At 38.5% G+C, this 18961-nt stretch overlaps 1 protein-coding gene and 2 long non-coding RNA genes across 17 annotated transcripts in view; 2 read left to right on the top strand and 1 right to left on the bottom strand.

Annotated features, from left to right (window-relative positions):
• Positions 1-13586, top strand: part of LOC128794634 (uncharacterized) — an 82202-nt gene extending 68616 nt beyond the window's left edge. The window contains exon 5 of the long non-coding RNA XR_008433219.1: positions 13500-13586. This is a non-coding gene — a long non-coding RNA (uncharacterized LOC128794634). The remainder of the gene's footprint in view (positions 1-13499) is intronic.
• On the bottom strand, positions 7399-17913 carry DTWD1 (DTW domain containing 1). Of its 2 annotated transcripts, none has more exons than XM_053954717.1 (5): positions 17572-17913; positions 15645-15923; positions 14482-14625; positions 13368-13641; positions 7399-9563 (listed from the first exon to the last, which is right to left on the bottom strand). In XM_053954717.1, the coding sequence occupies exons 1-5, from the start codon at positions 17695-17697 to the stop codon at positions 9334-9336; spliced, it is 1053 nt and encodes a 350-aa protein (XP_053810692.1). In that variant the 5' UTR covers positions 17698-17913; the 3' UTR covers positions 7399-9333. The 2 variants fall into 2 exon arrangements, with proteins under 2 accessions (XP_053810692.1, XP_053810693.1); XM_053954718.1 differs by lacking the exon at positions 17572-17913 and adding an exon at positions 16482-17329.
• Positions 17914-18204: 291 nt separating this feature from the next.
• The window catches only part of LOC128794632 (uncharacterized), a 119922-nt gene continuing 119165 nt past the window's right edge, over positions 18205-18961 (top strand). For all 14 annotated transcript variants that reach the window (XR_008433216.1, XR_008433213.1, XR_008433208.1 and 11 more), the window contains exon 1: positions 18205-18293. This is a non-coding gene — a long non-coding RNA (uncharacterized LOC128794632). The remainder of the gene's footprint in view (positions 18294-18961) is intronic.

Genomic DNA, 18961 nt, shown 5'->3' with positions numbered 1-18961 from the left:
ACTGAATATTTCACTGTTCACTTCACATTAATCATGTCAAAGTCCTTTTCCCACTTCCTTTGAATCGATCCAATTCACACTTGTAATCCAAATATTAAAATTGTTAAATACCTCTTCTCTCCTTATATGCCATCTGTATCTCGTCTGATGTTAGCAGTCATTCCTTTCTTGGTTTTGTCCATAAATACAGACCTTTACAATTAATTATTAGTCAGCTTCAGAGCATAGATCTTGATAGAACTACAGAGCTCATTCTTCTGTAATGATATAGTATAAAGCAAAATGGTTAATCAAGGCCCTAAGACTAATTTCATCAAGTTTACACAATTTGTCACATAGTGAAATTTTTAGGTTTTGCAGTTGATGTGTATTCCACCTCCCATGTAAATCAGTCCTGTTCTTTATGATCAGATCTTAATGAATAATTACTCACTCGATGTCTGTGAACTCTTCTGGGAGTTTTCCTCATCTTAAAAAATAATGAAGGCCTTCAGTGCAGGACAGGGGATGGAAATACAAAGAACTAGACACAAACCTAAATGGTTTTGGTTTTTTACCCTTTGAATAGTACTGGTTTATAGCAAAGAAATGTGAGATGAAGTCACTGATGTTACTTTACTGGGCCTCCCTCATTCAGTTAATTCTCATTAAAAAACCCTCCCAGACTTGCTTTTCCTAAAAATGGGTAACGCAGTACTGCCAACATTTATGCAGGGTAATCAGCTATTCAGTCTCAGATTTCTCTAAGAATGGCAAGCTTTGGCCAACATCCATTTTCTATTGCAGCAATAAGAAAAAAGTTTGTGTCATGGTGGTTCAGGACAATTTAATTTCTGTAGCATAAACATACATGAAAAATATTAATGGAAATCAGGAAACATTTAGTTTCCATGCATCCCATCTACAGCACAGTATAAGCCTAAGCTGAAAAGTGCCAGCTAATCATTCCTCTTTCATTATAAAAAATTGCAAATGCCTATGAAGGCATGTGAACAAAAGACAATGGTTCCAAATATGTAGCAGAAAATCCTTAAATATAATAGTTTTTGTAGACTGGATTGCCTGAAGCAACTGAGCAGTTGCTATGTAGCCAGCTAAAATGTTCTGCACCTCTGCTGAAGCCCGAGGGGAAGCCTGGCTCTTCTGTGCCCCAAATCACAGGCGTTGGAGGTGCTGTACATCCCTACAGCTGGAATGAAGCTGACTTCTCCAGCTGACCCAAGAATACAGTTGGCTTCTTTCAGAGGCAGCTGCATGCAGCCTGTAGCCAAATGAATGGGTCATCACAATGAGGGGCCTCTGAGAGGAGAGGGATATGGAAAAAAAGGAAGAGAATTGCCAAAGTGCCTCCCCCAGCAAAACAGGCTGCTGTAGAAAGTAATGTTAAGTGCAGTTCATTTGGTATGGTCACATTAAAAAAATCCAGCAGAAAACACTCAAAGTCTTAGAAATTTTGATAAAAATAGAAATGTTTAGAAATGTTGATATACTCTTCTCCTGAAGATTAAAGAAATTATTTTTAAAAGGGTCAGGGGCTTTACTTGTAATAAAATAGTGAATTCCAAGTAGAATGCTGCATTGTTAAAAATATGCACATAAAATTTTCAGTGTTTAGGGTGTTAATGATTTGTGGTTTTAATTTTCACTCACTTAATGGTCTCTTTTGGATTTTTTTTTCCTGTAAGTCCTAAGTTTGTAAGGATGGCAAATATTTCCTAATATATTCAACACTGCATAAATAAGAAGGGCTATAAGAGCTGTGATAATGTCTCTGGAGATGCATATGAGCTGCAGCATTAGGAGGAAAGGCAAAGATGGCTCTATAGTACCTCTGCCTTTCACTTCCTTCTAAGGCTATCAACTATTAAACTAGAGACTATGTAGGCCACTGACAGGTGGGGATCTGGTCATTTCAACAGCACCTTTTCAGATCTTTGTATCATCTTGCACTGACCATATTTCCTTCACAGAAGAATTCTTCACTGCTTTATCTGGTTTAGAGCTCTTTGCATCGCTGGACCCAGTTTTAATGGATGGAGTCAATCTAGATGACTTTGTTCTAGGCAACTATGCAGGAGATAGCTCATAAAGGAAGATTTACAAGCTAAGTTTAGTACCATGGGATCTTGAATTTACTGGTTCTAGAAAACTCAATGTCAGATATTTTCAGCTGACAATCTTAAAATGTTTGACTCACTATTTATCCTATATACTCAGATTGGAAAGACAAGATTATGTATCTGTGTTTCATAAACATATGAAATAGGTGTATCTTCATTGCTGTCAATGAGGATAATCTGCTTGCATTGATGTATTTGATGCTGTAAGTTTGTTGACATTACATTTGCATGCACTTTAGGAACTTGAAACAGCAGGGAAATCAGACATTTCTGTATTAGACTGCTTTTATTCCCTTCTATGCTCAAAGCAGACCTATGGTTGCCCTAGACCTGAATGTTGCTCTCCATGTAACAGTACACTAAATTCCTTTGGCTCATGCCTCTCAGTCACTTGGAGGGCTGTTGCAGAAGATAGAAAAATGGTACAGCCAAACATTCTTCTCTCATTCTTCTCAGGTTGCTAACGCTCCTGGGAAGCATAGCCAGCCATGTAGTTAGAAAGGTCAAGAGAAATGGGAGCTCTAACATGGTGCTGATTTTAATCCAGACTCTAGGAGACTGAACAGATGTGCAGACTGTTAAGCTTGACTTTACTGGGCAAACTGTGAACAACTTCGGAAAAAAAAATTGGTAGGCACATGGGTAAGTATGTTGGGCAGAGGGAGTAGTGCTGCTCCTGCAGATATTTCAGAAGCCTATTAAAGAGTTCCTTGAAGGATTCAATGAGCATAAGGAGGACAAGGGAAATCTATTTGATACTGCTGTAGCTAAAGCTCTAAACTAAACCCTGTATTTTTATCAGTAGTGTTACTCTACAAATATACCTTTCATGACTAGCATGGCTAGAGGTTTCAGGAATTATAAGCAATTTTTAGAGCTGTGTTCTACTATCTTAAGGGGTGGAATCTCTTCAATTGCTAAAATGTTAATTCCTGGTGCTATAATGGATTGGGTGTAAATGGAGTGCTTCTTGCATGCAGAGCCATGGAACTGAGAAGCTGCTCAGAAGAGATACTGGAGGTTTGGCCTGTAAGTGAGCAGTGTTGAAATACTCTATGTGGTATAACATAATGCACGTCATCCTCAGATCCCACACATGTGCTCTATTTAGTGACCTCACCACGGCCTTGCGTAACACTGCCTCTTAAGTCTTGGGAGTATTTATTTTTATGATAACTTGCATAGAGAATGCATGAAATTTTTTCAATAGTTTTCATTAGCACATGGAACTGCCAAGATTGGATTCTAGGTTTGAACACCAACAGATGGATTTAATTTTTTCATTCAGATGAAACAACAAGCTGTCATCATTTATTGTATGCTTGATTAATGTGCTTTGGTGTAGTCTTGATAACTTGAAGCAGTGGCTTTTCCTTTTATAATAACACATTTTGTAATATATTTCCTTTTTGTCTGAGATACAGACTTGGCTCTGGTCACTGGTGCAAATGACACAGTAAACTCAGCAGCACAGGAAGATCCCAATTCTGTTATCAGTAGCATGCCAATACTGGAACTTTGGAAAACAAAACAAGGTACTGAAAGACAGTGACAGAGTTTAGTACAGAGTTAGTTATGATATATTAATTTCTTACAAGAAAAGTGCCAACATATAGAAATACAAACTAGAAATGTCTTTTCTAAATCAATGTCTTAAAGATGGATATACATAGGCACATGTTTAGCTGAAAATGACCACTGCCTATATAGAGAGGGCAGAACTTTGCAGAGGCCTAGAAAACCAAATCCTGGCCATTGTCATCAGACCATCCATATGTTGGAACAACTGAAGTATTGCATGTTACCTTGATTGCTTGAATCTACTGTGTTAGTTTTCATGGTCTTCAAAAAATTCAAGCATTTTTTTTGTTTTTTATTCCATTCTTTTTTCAATGAATTCTTTTAAAATGAGCAAAATCAGCTCAGCCATGCCTACATTAGAGAGCACTCTGCATTCAAGAGTTTGACACTATAATTTTGTTGGCCAGTTCCCTGTCAGCTGCTTCTGGCATTGGTTTTAAAACAGTTTCCTGGAAAAAACAAGCCATATTCAAAGAAAAGAGGAAGCTTTTGGTGATGTAAAGGCTTCTATGTTATATTTTTTTGCCAACACAGTCACGATAGAATAGAATGCAAGTACTTGTGTATTCTTAATCAACGCATGTATGCAGAGCAAAGCCAATATTGTCACCACACTCAGACACGTGTGAGGTTAAAAGAGGAAGTAACATGATCCAACTGCCTCAAGTAGACTGAGGTGTGTTATGTGACACTTCTGACAATGGAAGCTGTATCAAGTTGCTTCCTTGTCTGCTGTAAATATGAAAAAAGAAAAAGACTGTAGCATTGACTCTGCCCAAAGGAAACCTGTGAACAGAAAAACTATACTGCATGTTTCAGCTGCATAGACTAATCACTAGAAAAATGCAGTTTCAGGTCAGCTGAAATTCATGCTGCATTTGGCAAAAAAAAATTAGTCATGAAACTGAAACCTCAAAAATAATTTTTGAAAGAAATAAGACATTATGATGTTCTTGAAATACAGAATTTTTATTTAACATTAGGAAATTAAAAGAAGGCTGAGCTTCAGCTCGAGCAAGCTTCTTTTGCTGGCACCTCAAGTATTGTACTTCTGTAGAAAAGACAAAAGGATAGATTTTTTTAAATCTAAAGGAGTTTGATTCTCTTCAGTTCATTCAGTATCCATCTCCAAAGCAAATAATTTCAGAAATTGTACTAAAGCTTTTAGATTTCATGCCATTTAAACTGGTTTATGGGCCCAGTTTCATAGAGATAGAGTTTCAAAGAAAGACACTTTATTCAGAGGCAGAAATTACTTTTACAAGTAAGGGAAGCACAGTGCACAGGATCAGAGAAGGAGCAGGACTCAGTCTGGGGTATGTTGGTGGAGCACATTCTCTTCTATTCACTCTTCTGCGGTATTTTTCTAAACATCCTATTGCAACACCAGTGGTCTGAGAAATCAGCAGTAAAATCATGTGGCAACCGCACCAGTATTGCTAAAGTTAGACAAAAATTTCCACTTTCCATGAGGTGAAAATACAGTCTGCTGTCTGTTTTGCATTAGAGAACTAGTTCCCACCTCTTACTCTGGAACTGCAGAATTATTTGAATTTATTTCTGGCAGATAGGGGTGAAGAAATCATACCACTATGAGCAGTTTTATGTGATATACTACTTTCTAAATTCGACAGCATCTCATTTCTCTTCTGAATCTGTAAACTGGCAGCAATGTGTTATCTTTCCCAACAAGCAAACAGGAAGAATGTGGTAGATTTTTCATATAAACACTTCCTTTAAATGTTGATATTACTAAGTTTGATCAGTCACAATTAACATTCTTAATGACAGCATTAGAATTTTACTAAAATGGTGTGCCTCAAGAAAAGGAATAACAGTTTAGGAACCACGTTGGGTCCTTCAGTACCTTAGTAGGTGACCTCATATTCTGGTATCAGTAGATCAGGAGTTTAACTGCCACGTATTTTGATCTTAGTGAGAAAGCTTTCCTGTTGTAATTGTGCTGCAATCACCATTAACTTTTGTGTCCCAGAATACTCTGAGACACAAGTTAATGGCACCTGGGAGTGCATTAACTGCATTATAGTACATGATGGGAAATTAATAGGAAGCTTCCCTCCCTCCCTTCTTCTTTTGGCACTTTTGAAGGTAGGGGTAGGAAGGATGGATTTTCATATTGCATCACATTTTGTACAAGCATGCTATAACCATAATTTATGTAGACTGGGTTTTAGAGCATTCAGGCAAAGTACTGAAACACAGGGCAAGGTAAGAACAGGTCCTTGTATTACTCTGCTGTTGGGCCTGAAGAACACTATGTGGAAAACCAGATGGACTCAAAAATTCCAAGAAGCAGTAGCAAAGGATTTAAATCAGGTAAGATTACAAGTGCTTTGGGAGGTTGTACTGTAGATTCCAAGTTGGCATCTCTTTTCAATCTCAATGTATCTTTACCCCATGCACTGACATGACCCTTTATTCAACCTTGGCTTGGATGACATTTCTGCTACCTTCCAGGAAAGGAATTGTTTTTTGCAGCAGCTCCCTCTCTTATTCATTTTGAGAAAAGGATTAAATACTCCCGCTGACCAAGCTTACAGGCATGCTAAAGTGAAGCCACTTCATGTTCCTGGCCAAACAAAGAACAAAAATACCCACAATAAGCAAAAGCAGATGGCTTCAGTGGCAGGAAATGAATGAGCCAGACTGCAGGTAAAATGGTTCTCTGAACACATCGTGGAGGTTTGCACTGACAGGTTCTTTGTTATCTGGGGCCTCCCCACAGGAGGCCAGATGTCTCCTGTTGTGAGAGGAGATAGAGATGCTCTTCCTTTTCCTCCCCCTTTAACTTATGGCTGTTTAAGTTACTGCTAATGGAAGCAGAAGCCTGTTTTTCTCTCTTGGTCTCTGATGTTTTTGGAAACAGAAGAGATAGTGAAGGGGTATTCTGATATGAAAGAAAAGGCCCAGAAATGGCCTTTACCTCCCCATGACCCTCAATTTAAAGAACAGGGAGGTCAGTGCTGCTAATTGCACTTGAAAGGATTAACCACTTGATTGCTTTCATTTAGTGGAACAAAATTTTTCTTTAGTCTCAAAGCCGGGGAAATGTATCAGTGTACTAAGATACTTTCAGTGTGAGATGGATGACTTGGTTTGGCTTCTTATACCAACATCAAAATTAAATAGAGGATGTAAATATTTTTATATATACGAAAGAAAGGGCAACTACATCTGCTGCTCAGACAGGACAGATTTGCAGCAGAAGTGATAAAAACCTCCTTCCTGCCCCCATAAAAGGTTATCAGAGGAATAGCAACAGAGCGTAACAAATTACAGATATTAGGTGTTCCTCTGTCCCTTGGTATAACAAATGACTCTTGCATTACACTGAGGTTGCACTGGAAGAAAAAGAATCTGAACCCAGTTCCTTGACACAGTATGCCAGATTTAAAATCCTTTCTGTACATTAATTTCATCTGAGAGTTAAAACTAATTTTCTTTTGGAAAAGGTTCTTAATTCCCATTGTTCAAATAAAGTGAGATACACAAAACCTAAATTTGGAAACAATTTTTCACCTTATGAAACTATTTTCCAAAAGTAACGAAGCACGGCTTATACAAGCTTTTATCTGACCTCTGCTTCTTAAATAAAAAACATGTTTTCAGGGAAATGTGTCTTGGAAGTAACTCCCCGTCTCCCCCCATATTTTTTCTCTCTGGTTCTTGTAAAACATTAGGTCAGTGAGTTAATTTTATTTTTGTTTGTTTAAAGTGGGTGAAAGTTTCCTTCTCAAGCTATTATACTTGTGTGATTAAAAAAAAAAAACTACAACAATCTTTGTTTAAGAAATACAAGAACAGATGGAAATGTCAAAAGACTATCAAAATTCGTACCAAAGGCAGTAACATAAATAATTTTAAAAAGCCAAAATAACCTCTCAATAGCAATAAGAACCAAATGAGTAGGCAGTGTTGTTTCACTAGCACTGAGACATGACTGCTGATTTTTCTCATTGCTTGGCACATTAACTCAATATATAGGTAGATATAAAAATTATCTTTCTCATTATGACTTCAAGCCTGTGTTTCCTGTGGTGCTGTTAGAGTTCATGCATATTTCATAACTTCATAATATAACCAGCATTTTGTTCTGCAAATGGGGATATGTTTTTGTTGCCCACTGAAATGCCTTTTTATATGCGCTTGTGCAGATAAGCATACGACTGTGAGGTATGATGTAAGAGAGTTATTTGTAGCTTGTGTTTGAAGCAATAGTAAGATTTCACTATCTTGAAGCATTAAAAATACAGTACAAATCAGCTATTTCAGCCTGTATGGACTGCTGTGTAAGTATAAAAACATTTTCTTGAAGTATTTTCCAAGACACTGTTTCTGTGTTCACCAGGGTGTTTGAGTGCCCTCCTAGAGAGTATGCTACAAGTGATAACAAAAACTTGGATGTTTTGTTTAAAAAATAATATATTATAATTTTTCAGTCTGTCACTTTGACAAGATATATTTTGTCTTAAGTAACACATTTCTAAGAATATTCAGAAATATTTATCCATCTTATATTGTACCTGTAATGAAACTTTTTTTCTACCTTAGGAATATAACTTTTATCAATGTATAATCTAAAATATATTTCTATAACTCTGCTCTAAAGCTCAGGTCTGTTACCTCTGCCAGCACTGGCTGTGCTGGTATAGCTTGGCTACATCCACACATGATGACTCTGACAGCAGCACTACACCTATGACAAAACTCCCATCAGTACACTTTTACTTACACTGTTCTAATCTGCCCCGTTACTGCAAAAGGAAAAACAGAGCAGATTCACAGCCTGCCTAGTTTAAGGAAGCCTTGTCAGAGACGTTGTGGTCGGAACCACCATCTTTTATATGTGGTGCCTACAGTATGGATAGTGATATTTCTTAGGTTAGTGCTCCCCCAAATAATATGTAACAGTAATGAACACTTAACTAAATTTGTTTGAAGAAGTCTAAAATTAGCCAAGAAGTTGAGAATAATCCTCGTATAAGAGTACATGAATGGTACTGCAGAAATCATACATTGTATAACAGTGTTTAAAGGGACCACTTTTTTTATTACTAGAAGAATTTTCCAGATTTAATTTTGAAAGTATGTAATTCATATTCAATTAATATGCTCTTCCATTCTGTATTGCTGCTGCTCTCCCCAGCAACTAAAGACCATCTGCTCATTTCAGTAAGCCTTTGATGCCACAAAGGCGAAATCAGTATTGCTGTGTAACCACAAAGAAAACATCTGACATAAGTATTAGTAACAATGAAAAGCCAGCATGCTAATTCCTTCTTACACTTAAAAGAGATCATTCCTTACAGCAAGAGGGGTCAAGTCCTCCACTCCCATCTCAGGAAATGTGCTCATCACAGTGAGCACATCAGGCCTGTGGGTTGAAGTACAGCAATATTTAGCAAATGTAACTATTTTCAAATAAGTCACTGTAATCAGACTGCACAACTGAGCAGTTCTACAACCTCAAGTGTGCAGGAGGAGGTCTGCAGCTCACTTCTGGACATTATTTAGAATACAATCTCTTTCAAAAAAAAAATCCTAGTTATGTTTGTGCAGTTTATTATTACAAAAAAAAAAAAAAAAGTAGTGCCATACACCGACAGACAGCTTACTCTTTTCCTGCACAACACTTTGCATCTTTAATCAATGTATACATAAATGAAAAGAAAAAAAGCAGATTATCATATTGTCCTTTGTAGCTCTCTTTCAAAATCTCCTGATGATAGTCCACAAGGAAATAATAAATTGCTTCTATTGTGGAAAGGTATGTATCTGGTTTTCCCTTCTGATGACGCCAAAAGCAAGTTTTCCTTGTCTTCAACTCAATTTGCAGTAACCCTGTCAAGGAAAAAAGATGACCTAGATTAGACAATGTGGATTGGTGGCCAGCATGTCAAACAAGACTTTAGTTTTGTAGTTTTGTTTTCTGACTTTGCTGCTACCCTGCTCAGTGCCTACATGAAAATAATTTCTCTTCCTGTACCTCCATTTTTTATCTGTAAAACTGAGGCAATAATTTTATCCTCCTTTTTGGAGCACTTTGGAATTTGATGAAGTGCTGTAAGTCCTAGGTCATAAGCTTCATATATGCAGTTAATTACAGTTATCCTCTCATTCAAACAGCCACACAGCCCTCAGTAAACTGCAGAGTCGCTTCATGTGTCGAGTGAAACCCACTCCTACCAAGACTCACCAATGTTCATAAAATTATTATTTCATCTTTTGAAAAGTTAATACTTTTCAAATGTAAAACAGAATCCCTCAGACTGTTAGTGTTGCTGAAGTGAGGACTATTTGCAAGAGTCAGGAACTTTTCATTTATGCTTGTTAAGTAACTGAAATTTCACTGAAATTACTCAGGAGTAATTATGACAGCATCTTGTAATTAGCTTTATTACATACTAAAAGCATTCCCACTTAAGATGAAAGAGGGAATTTGGTGTCTGTATGGCACAAGAAAACCTTTAATCTACTCATAGTCTCTGTAACTATTCTCTTATTCAGATGAATTTTAAACATGTATCTTGGTTTTTACATTTCCTAAGATGCACAAACTATTCGAAACTAAAACCATCTTAATGTGTTATCACTTGGTAAACAGGATGGGCAGTTGGGTCATGAAAAACAGGATACACACCTGTCAACAATATCAGAAGCAGATTGTAAAGTTATCTTTTTCTATCACAATCTGATACTCTGTCTCATGGGATAGTTTAATACAGGTAACAGTATAAAAACCAATATGGTCGAAGAATTGCTTGGAAGTTATGGACAGGGAAATTTCCAAATTCAGGTAAGGTCCAAATTCAGGCTAGAGCTCAGCACTTGTAATGCTACACTTTTAGCCTACAAACTGTGTTTAATTCTTTTCAGTGTTATTGCAAGAGGGATTTAGTTTGCTTTGCAGTTAGTAATGTATGGTATCCTGCATTGTAGAAGAAATCTCAATTACAGCATTAAAAAAAAAAACTGAACAGGAGAGCCTGTCCCTGAATTTAAATGTTATTATTGGCATTTCAGAACCAAAACCTCAAAATAGCATACATAGTCTAATTATTACCTCTAATAATCCTACACATGTGAAATTTAAAATAGCAGTAGGAAACTGCATTAAGCTTGTTGCCCTCGAGAGTTTTCAGCAGTTGAATTCTCAGCCCTAACCAAAGTGAAAACTTCCATCAAATCCAGCAGTGCTTTCACCCTAAAAGCAGTGAAGTAAATCTCAGGGATGATTCCTCCAACGTAAACTCCCACGTAGCTGTGGTTTGAATACAAACAAAAGTTCACTGAAGGGAAGACTGCGGAGACTACTGAGCTTACCACAAGCGCAGTATCGGTTACTCTCAAACAAAAGACTTTAGGACCTTTCATAAAAATAAAATAAAACCAGAGGGGGTTAAGGATTAAAGTTTACTGAGCATGTTTCAAATGTACTGGATCTACACAGCCAAAGGCAATGTTTTCTGACAAATACGCACTGTTCATATGAAACCCCACAATACTAATGTATAAGCTAATAAAATATTTGGCTGATACAAAGCAGTTCAAACTTACAGGGAAGAAAACCCAAAGCAATCAGTTTCTTTAACAGTCATGGTGATATTGCCAATAAGCTCCATCACTCATGTGAGAAAGTCATCATTAACATTAGATTCAACTGTTTGTTTTCTGATCTAGGGATCACTTTTAATGAAGTAATCAATCCTAGACATTACCAACTCTCATGTATTTCTTGTCTTTAACTGATTTAGTTTTGTTTTCTAAAGAGATATTAAGCACTTTTCCAAGATATAGAAGTATTTTTTGTCCAAGTTCTCTCAGCTTATTTTAAGACCGATGTACTCATTTGCTTTCTCTTGCAGCACAATTTACTAGATTTACTGTCTATATAAATAGAGGCTTACAAAACACAAGGCTTTTCTTTACGTTTTCTTGGCTTCATTAATGTTTTCATTCAATATTTCTTGTAACTTAATCTTAGTAAGTATGGCAATTACTTTTTATTGGGAATTATGAACACTCCTTTTTGAACTTTGGCATATGATAAATATTTTGTTGGATGATGACTTTATTTGCAATTGAACTTAAAAATGAAAACAGTTCACTATATTTCATGTGTGTACAACATAAAAATGTCATCAGTTTATGCCTAAGGAAACTCTGCCCCATTCATCTTGGAAGTGAAAACTGCAATCTCTAAAAGGGGTATTAATGCAATTTATGTTCTTTATGACAAGCATTAAGGAAAGCAATGCATGCACAGGCTGTGCACACTGTTATACCCAATGTGTGGATGGGTAAAATTCTCCCATAGTAGAAACTGACTTGCATGATACTATTAAACATCACAGCAATCCTGAAAGGTGCTCAGGAACTCAAGGGGCTGCAAAACAGCTGGAACCGAGATGTTCTAGAAAGGAGAGAGTAGGCCACCAAATCAGCATTGTCATGGGGAAACTGGACACCGTTCAAGAGCTCCAAAGTAACACCAATTAAGATTTTTTGAGTAATATTTGCATAGGCTTCCATGGAAACTTTCAGTTCCCCTGGCTGCCTGTTATTTTCCTTGAATTCGTCCTTTTAAAATAAGTTTCAAATGCCTTACATTAATGTGCAGCATGCAATTCCTCTAATCTTTACAGTAATACTTCAATGTAGCTGATAGAGTATGTTTTGTGTTAAACTAAATACTTATAGCAGGATTTTAATTAGCCAATACATCATACTAACATGTGGGATTCTTTAATAAACTGACTAGATAGCAAGACAACATTCATCTTCTATGTAAGAAAGTCTGTGAAATTCCTTCTAGGATCCAGTGTGAAGCAGTAGTAGTATATATGTGTGTGTGTATATATAGATAGATAGATATAGTATATAAACCTGACAACCTGTCTCCCAGCTAAGTGCAATGAAAGTATTTTCAAATTCCTATTCATCTCAAAGCAAATGGAATGCTGTTGCTAAATTGTTTTGTCTTTTGTGGTTTTAATTAGAATGCTTAAATGTAAACTTCTTGTAAAGAACCTAAGACAAAAACTTTTTGCAGAATTACCAGTTTCTGCTCTCAGAGTGGGAAGGGTGTGGAGGGCAAGCAGCCATTTTCTTTTTGTCTGGAGTAGTGAGGTCATGGAAATGTTCATTAACAACTGCAGAAGAAAGAGAACCCAAGCCATGACAAACCTGTGCTGAACCTCATTTACCTTTTTGGGGCCTGTCTGCCACCAACATGTACACAAATGGTCCTGTGGGCCTCTGGAAAGCAGGCAGCCACCTGCAAAAAAAATCTTCCTGGCTTCCTTCAGAGGCCATTCAAACTACTGTTGTACTGCCTAACATGACAGCTCCCATTCTCTGAGACTGAGGAAATTTTCTCCAATAGAGAAGTGAGACAAATAAATGTAAATGCTTTCTTAGTACTAGTACTACCTTTTTGCAAAATAATTTCTATTACATGAAAAGTAATGGAGTCTTTGGCTCAGGAAGTATTTTACAGGCTGCTGGAACAGGCTGCTGAAGCCTTGATATACACTCAGAGATAGGGGTACATACAAGCTTACATCGTGCTCAGGTCTGTTACAGACATGTCCCTTAATCATTTCTGCAGCAATGATGTCTCAGTATCAACTTGAATTTTTTTACCTTGAAGTCGTTCATCAGTTATTATCTTGTTAGTTTGATTCCATGTACTGTCAATAAATATTATTTTCTTCAGTCTAGTGGCTTCACTCCTGCTGCTTGAGATGCATTCATTTGGATTTTTTTCTTCTTCAGCTTCTAGTTTTGCTTGTTTAAGAAGTGGCTCTCTGGAACAGTCATCATCACTGAAACAGACACCTTTCTTGGAGTACTTTTGGAGATGGAAAGCAATATCTTTTACTGAAACTGAATTGGGGCCAGGAAATATAAGTGCTATCTGAATGAAGAAAACAAAGAGATCTGAGTGTCAATAAAATTTAATAAAACAACAGGAATTGTTATATTAAAGAATAGAAAATTTCTACCCTGTCTATAAACATTTAACTCAGGATAAGATGAAATAGTATCTCTTAAAAATGTTCTATTGTCTAATCCAGTATTAAATCAGTATTAAAAACATGTTAATGAATTGAGATTTTTAATTAATGTTACATCCATGCCTCTACTACCAACTCTAACACTTCTGTATAAAAAGATTTTTCAGCCAAGACAAAGGTGTCAGCCCTGAGGAAGTTCAGATGTCACTTGTCACTGCAGTATATGGGGCAGGAGGGCCAAAAAGAACAGCTTACCACTTCAATGAACATATACGTCCAAGTTCATAACTCAATTTTTTTGTGCTCTATGCTATGATAGACAAGACTTGAATTTTAGTTGTTTTCCTCTGTCATAGTGAATGTTAACAATTTTAAGAAGGTTTAAATATTGCAGCTGCTAAATATCAGCACTACATTCAACTGCTGTTTAACTTGCTCCAAGTTGAATACTTTCATTTATAGGCCAAATATTTCTTTAGATACACAGTAAATCCAATTATCCATTATGTGAGAAGATGAACATAGCAAATTCAAGGTGGTTAAATAGTGCTGCAGTCTTTCTCAGCTTTGGAGAAAAGGCTACAGTCCAGAAGTGTGTGTTTGCAGAGCTAAGCTTTGAGAGAGCACAGGATGGACTGCACTAATGGAACAGTGGTTTCCTCCCTGCAGGGCACTACCACTGCAGGAGGAAACTGCACCTCCCCAGCATAAAGCCTGGCTGTCTCTAGAGAATCTCTTACTTCGTGTCTCTTTTCTTCATATTCTGGAATGCAAGGGTATTTATAAATTGTAACATCATCAGGTGCCAGGAGCTTAGCATGCACAGCAGTGCTTTTGCCGTCGGTTTCGTTTGGGTGCTTAATAATGTCAATCTTCAGAGGTAACTAGAGTAGAAGAAAAAAAAAAGCAGTATTTATCATCATATTTATAAATATCTGTATAAAAACTTATTCAAAATTTGGAAGAAATTCCTATGGGTGTGTAATTAAAATATATCTGATAATTTTTGGTAGGTTTAGAACTAGAGACAAGTTAGAAAAAGCACCTGTTACATTAAGTTTATCCAAATAGCTAAGTAAGCAATGATGCACTTTGGAATGCTGCTAGCAGTAGTGTGGTAAAATCCCCAGAAATAGAATCAATAAGGTAAACTGGATGTGGTGTTAATTTGAGCAATATAATGGTTCTAAATATGAATACTTATCTCTATTAGGTATTCAGCCAACTATGAAAATGACTATTTCAATGAAAATATACCTAAGTTTACTAGGTCAAATTTCAAAAGTACTTCTAAAGTATTTTTATGATGCTTTCAAACTCCAGAGTCTTCAAAATGCATCTTTGATCCTAACTGACTTTGCAAAATGTCTCAGTCCTCTCTGATAGTTTCCCCAAGTAACTCAGCTGAAAGGCATTACACTATCTATATTTTAAGAGTAGTTATGTGAATTACAGAACCATGGAATGTCTATAGTAATGTCTTTTAGGTCACATTTTATGTAAAATTCGCCCTTGGTTTTGGACAAATTTTTTGTTCACAATATAACATGTTCTGGCCAGAGTTATTAGAAACTGAAGAATGTGCAAGAGCACCATAAAGAAACTTTCAACAAAGTGAAAACACAGTTGCATGAGAAGCTGAGTGACTTCAGCCTATATTCTCATCTAGAAGATACATAAATGTTTATGTGAGGATTGGAACATTTTCAGTGTTTGTACATGTAATTCCTCAAGTAAGAACAGTAATTTTATCTAACTGTAGTTTATTTATACTTATAGCTGTGTTCAAAATTAATGTCTGTAAAGAATGGGTCAGAAACTAAATGGCTGCAGACAGACTATTCTCTGTCCACAGTAACTAAAACCCAAAAGATATTATAAAAAATCATTAAGAAATATTAACCTTCACAGTTGGAATTTCTTTGGTAGGGACAGTTTCAACAGGAACAAGGCATGTATAACAATAAAACATCCTTGAACTATTGCATCGGGGGCATTTTGATCTCCCACTCTTTTTTGCCTTTTCCAGTACTTCCTGTGATGCTAACTGTAGTTGTTGAAGTGGATTATTTTGAATTGATGATGGAGTCTGCAGTAGGCTTTCCAAACACTCAGTATTTCTTTTTGCTCCTTGAGTGTTTTCTTCATTTAAAAGTGTAGATGAATTCAAAGACATGGTTAGCTGAAACAGACAAAATTTTATTAAATAAAAATCCAATCACTATGAACTAATCTACTGGAAAATATTCTGTATTATCCCATTTAACAAAAACATCTCATTAAAGAAGGTATTTCCTACAACAGAAAGAATAATAAAATCATCCGATTCAAGAGATTTCAGAAAAACAGCTGGAAAGAACCTGAGATCTGCATCTTTAATGCACAGATGCACATTCATTATCCCACTCACTCAAGTCCTGCAGAAGTCTATTATTTCTCTTTTCTTAAGAGCTGTGCCTAAATGTTTATGAAAACACTGCTAAGCATGTTCACCTGGATGAGCAATCCCATTAGTCTCCAACGTGACTACTGACAAGGAATTACATATAGAAATTTGTAAGAGAGAAGTTAATTGGGCAAATTTAGATCTCCATCCTAAAATGTATTGTGTATGGGCCAACCAAATAACCTGAATGAAATTCCTCTTGGACAGAACTTTGTGAAATAGACGAAATTTTCCAGGAGAAGAGCTTGAGGCTGAAAAGTAACCGCTAGAAGAGGGCTTTGGTGCCCCACGTACCAGATAGTAAGCGCCGACCCAGTCTAGACTTCCACAAGTTTGTGTTTATTAGTACCACTGATGGGTTTTTGTCAGGCTTTCTTCAAGACAGATGTTGTCTCACCCTCTACAGCTGGCACGGAATTTTCACCATGTACTGTGAGCAAGGCACGGCAAACATGACCGTGTGTCCACCCCAGGGCAGACAGAATTAGTGCTGCTGTGCTGTCACAAGCCCCGTGACTGATGGATCACTCAGGGTGCTCTCATCCCAAAGCAGGCCCCAGGCAGGAGCCTGCACAGCCTGCAGTAGTTATAAACTGCCTTTGGCACTTTGTGCTGCATTACATGCAATGAAAGAAGTTATTCCCAGGATTTACTTTCAGCTAATTGAGGTTTACTTTTTCATGTCAAGGATCACACTTATGAAATCATGTAGCAAAGTCATGTTTAACAAAAACAAACAAACAGTAAGTCCTGAAATGTAATCCAAAATGAAGCGTTTAAATAAAATCAAGTGTAATGTAATTGGAAAATAACAAAACCAAAAAAAAAAAAACTAAGCTAAGTTTCCAACACCAAATTAAAATCAATCCCAGAAAAAATTGTTATTTTCTGGTAAAATTAAATACTCATGCATGCTATGATACCTTCCCCTCTGCCTCTGCCAAGGTCTAACTTTTGAAAGGTCAGGGAAGTCCAGTCAAAGAAATGCAAAATCTAATATGCATACAAATTTTGTAGTGCAATTTGCTTTCACGTTTCTCTGAGATAAAGCCAGTATACTTTACATCTCAGAGTAACCTGTGCTATTATCAAGTTTCCTCAAGAAGCAGAGGGCGAGAGGCCCTGGAATTCGACATGCATTCCCAGCCTGCAAACTGATTCTTTTCAGTGTAATGTCTTACACTGTGTGGCGCTCAACGGTGACACCCTGAAGCACTTTTGTTATGGATACTGACAAGGGATACGCTGTGGCCTCAGAATAATAGCTGTGCCCAGGCTGCAGCACTATACAGCACAGTACACTTCAGAAAATTACAGACTAGAATTTTAAGACCCAAATCTCATTTCAGACACATATTTTTAAGACTAACAACTCCATCTGCACCTCATCTCCAAACCCTGGTAAATCGCTGCCGGTGGAGGGTACCCTCCACAGGCCAGCTGCTATTCTAGGACTGAGAACGTCGGCCGGTGCATCTCGGGGGTCTGTGCGCAGCTCATGGGGTGCCATGGCCTCCCCCGTGCCGCTGCTCGCTGCTACCAGCCGAGCCAGGTGAGCGCAGGCCGGCTCCGGAGTGCAGCGCTCGCAGCCTCTGCGGGCGGACAGCGCAGGGCGCTCGGCGGGCACAGCCCTCGGCCGCTGCCTCTGCCAGCGGAGTAACAGCGCGGTTCTGCCGCTCGGGCGTGTCCCAACGGGCCCGTCCCGCCGCCGCGGCGGCACCGAGGCCCCTGCGGGCGCAAAGCCGCTTCCGACCGCGGCCCGCCCGAGCCCGCCCCGCGCACAGCGCGGCCCCTCGGCGCTCCCGAGCCGCGCTGCCTCCTGTCTCCTGCCGCCACCGCCGCGGTGGGGCGGGAGCTCCTCAGCCGCCCCTCGCCCGGCTCCAGCCCCCCCGCACCGCCCGCTCCTCACCCGCCGCGGCTCCCGCGCGGCCCTCTCAGGCCCCGGAACGAAAGTGCCGCGCTCGGCCGGTGCGGGAGGCGGGGAACGGAAACAGCCCGGGGCTGAGCGCGGCTCCCGCCGGGCCGCCTCTGCCTGAGGCGCTTGTGTTGGTGTGGGCGCCTCACGGCCCGCATGGGCTGCTCCGTGTTTTGGAACACAAAAACCTGGTCAGAAACCACTTCCAGCTACCTGGCAGGGGGGGAGGATCCGCCGTTCCCGGCTGGGCCCACGCCAGGTGTTTCCTGCCCTGCGGCCCCTGCCCAGCGCTGCCCTCTCCGTGAGGCGGCACCGCCTGGAAGCCGCTGGGGTGTGAGGCTGCGGCTTTGGCTCCCATGAGAGCTCCAGGAAAGATAGATCAGAAATTTTTTTTTTTTTTTTACCCTGTATTTTTCCCCGCACCCAGTAGTATTCTTAGACCGTATTTATCGACTGGAGGAATTGTGCTGCCGCATTCCTCTCTGCTTCTTTTTCATCTCTGTCTGAAGGGAATATGGGATCTCTTCTGTGGGATTCCTTGGCCTGGTTGAGGATGCTGCTCCATTGCAGCATTTACCCAATATCCAGCCTTTAGGGTGAATTTCGGCTAATCTGCAAGCTTCACAGAGCTTCCAGCTTGTAAACAAATTACTGAATACATGAGAATAGTGGCAGATTTGTAACTTTTTCTTCAGTGTGTACTTTAGAAGTACATGAATAATAATAATATAATATTGTGGAGGTAGTGAGAAGGAAATGGAACATCTGTCTCTGTGATTCAGTGCCTTTACACATCTTTCATGTATTTAATGTTTCTTAACATCTAAGGATATGTAGTATTTTGTGTATTAGAAGAACC

Source organism: Vidua chalybeata, chromosome 13 (genome assembly GCF_026979565.1).
Source record: "Vidua chalybeata isolate OUT-0048 chromosome 13, bVidCha1 merged haplotype, whole genome shotgun sequence".
Classification (NCBI taxonomy): Eukaryota; Metazoa; Chordata; class Aves; order Passeriformes; family Viduidae; genus Vidua; species Vidua chalybeata.
Note: the sequence above shows the minus strand (reverse complement) of the source record. Positions and strands in the feature narration are given on the sequence as shown.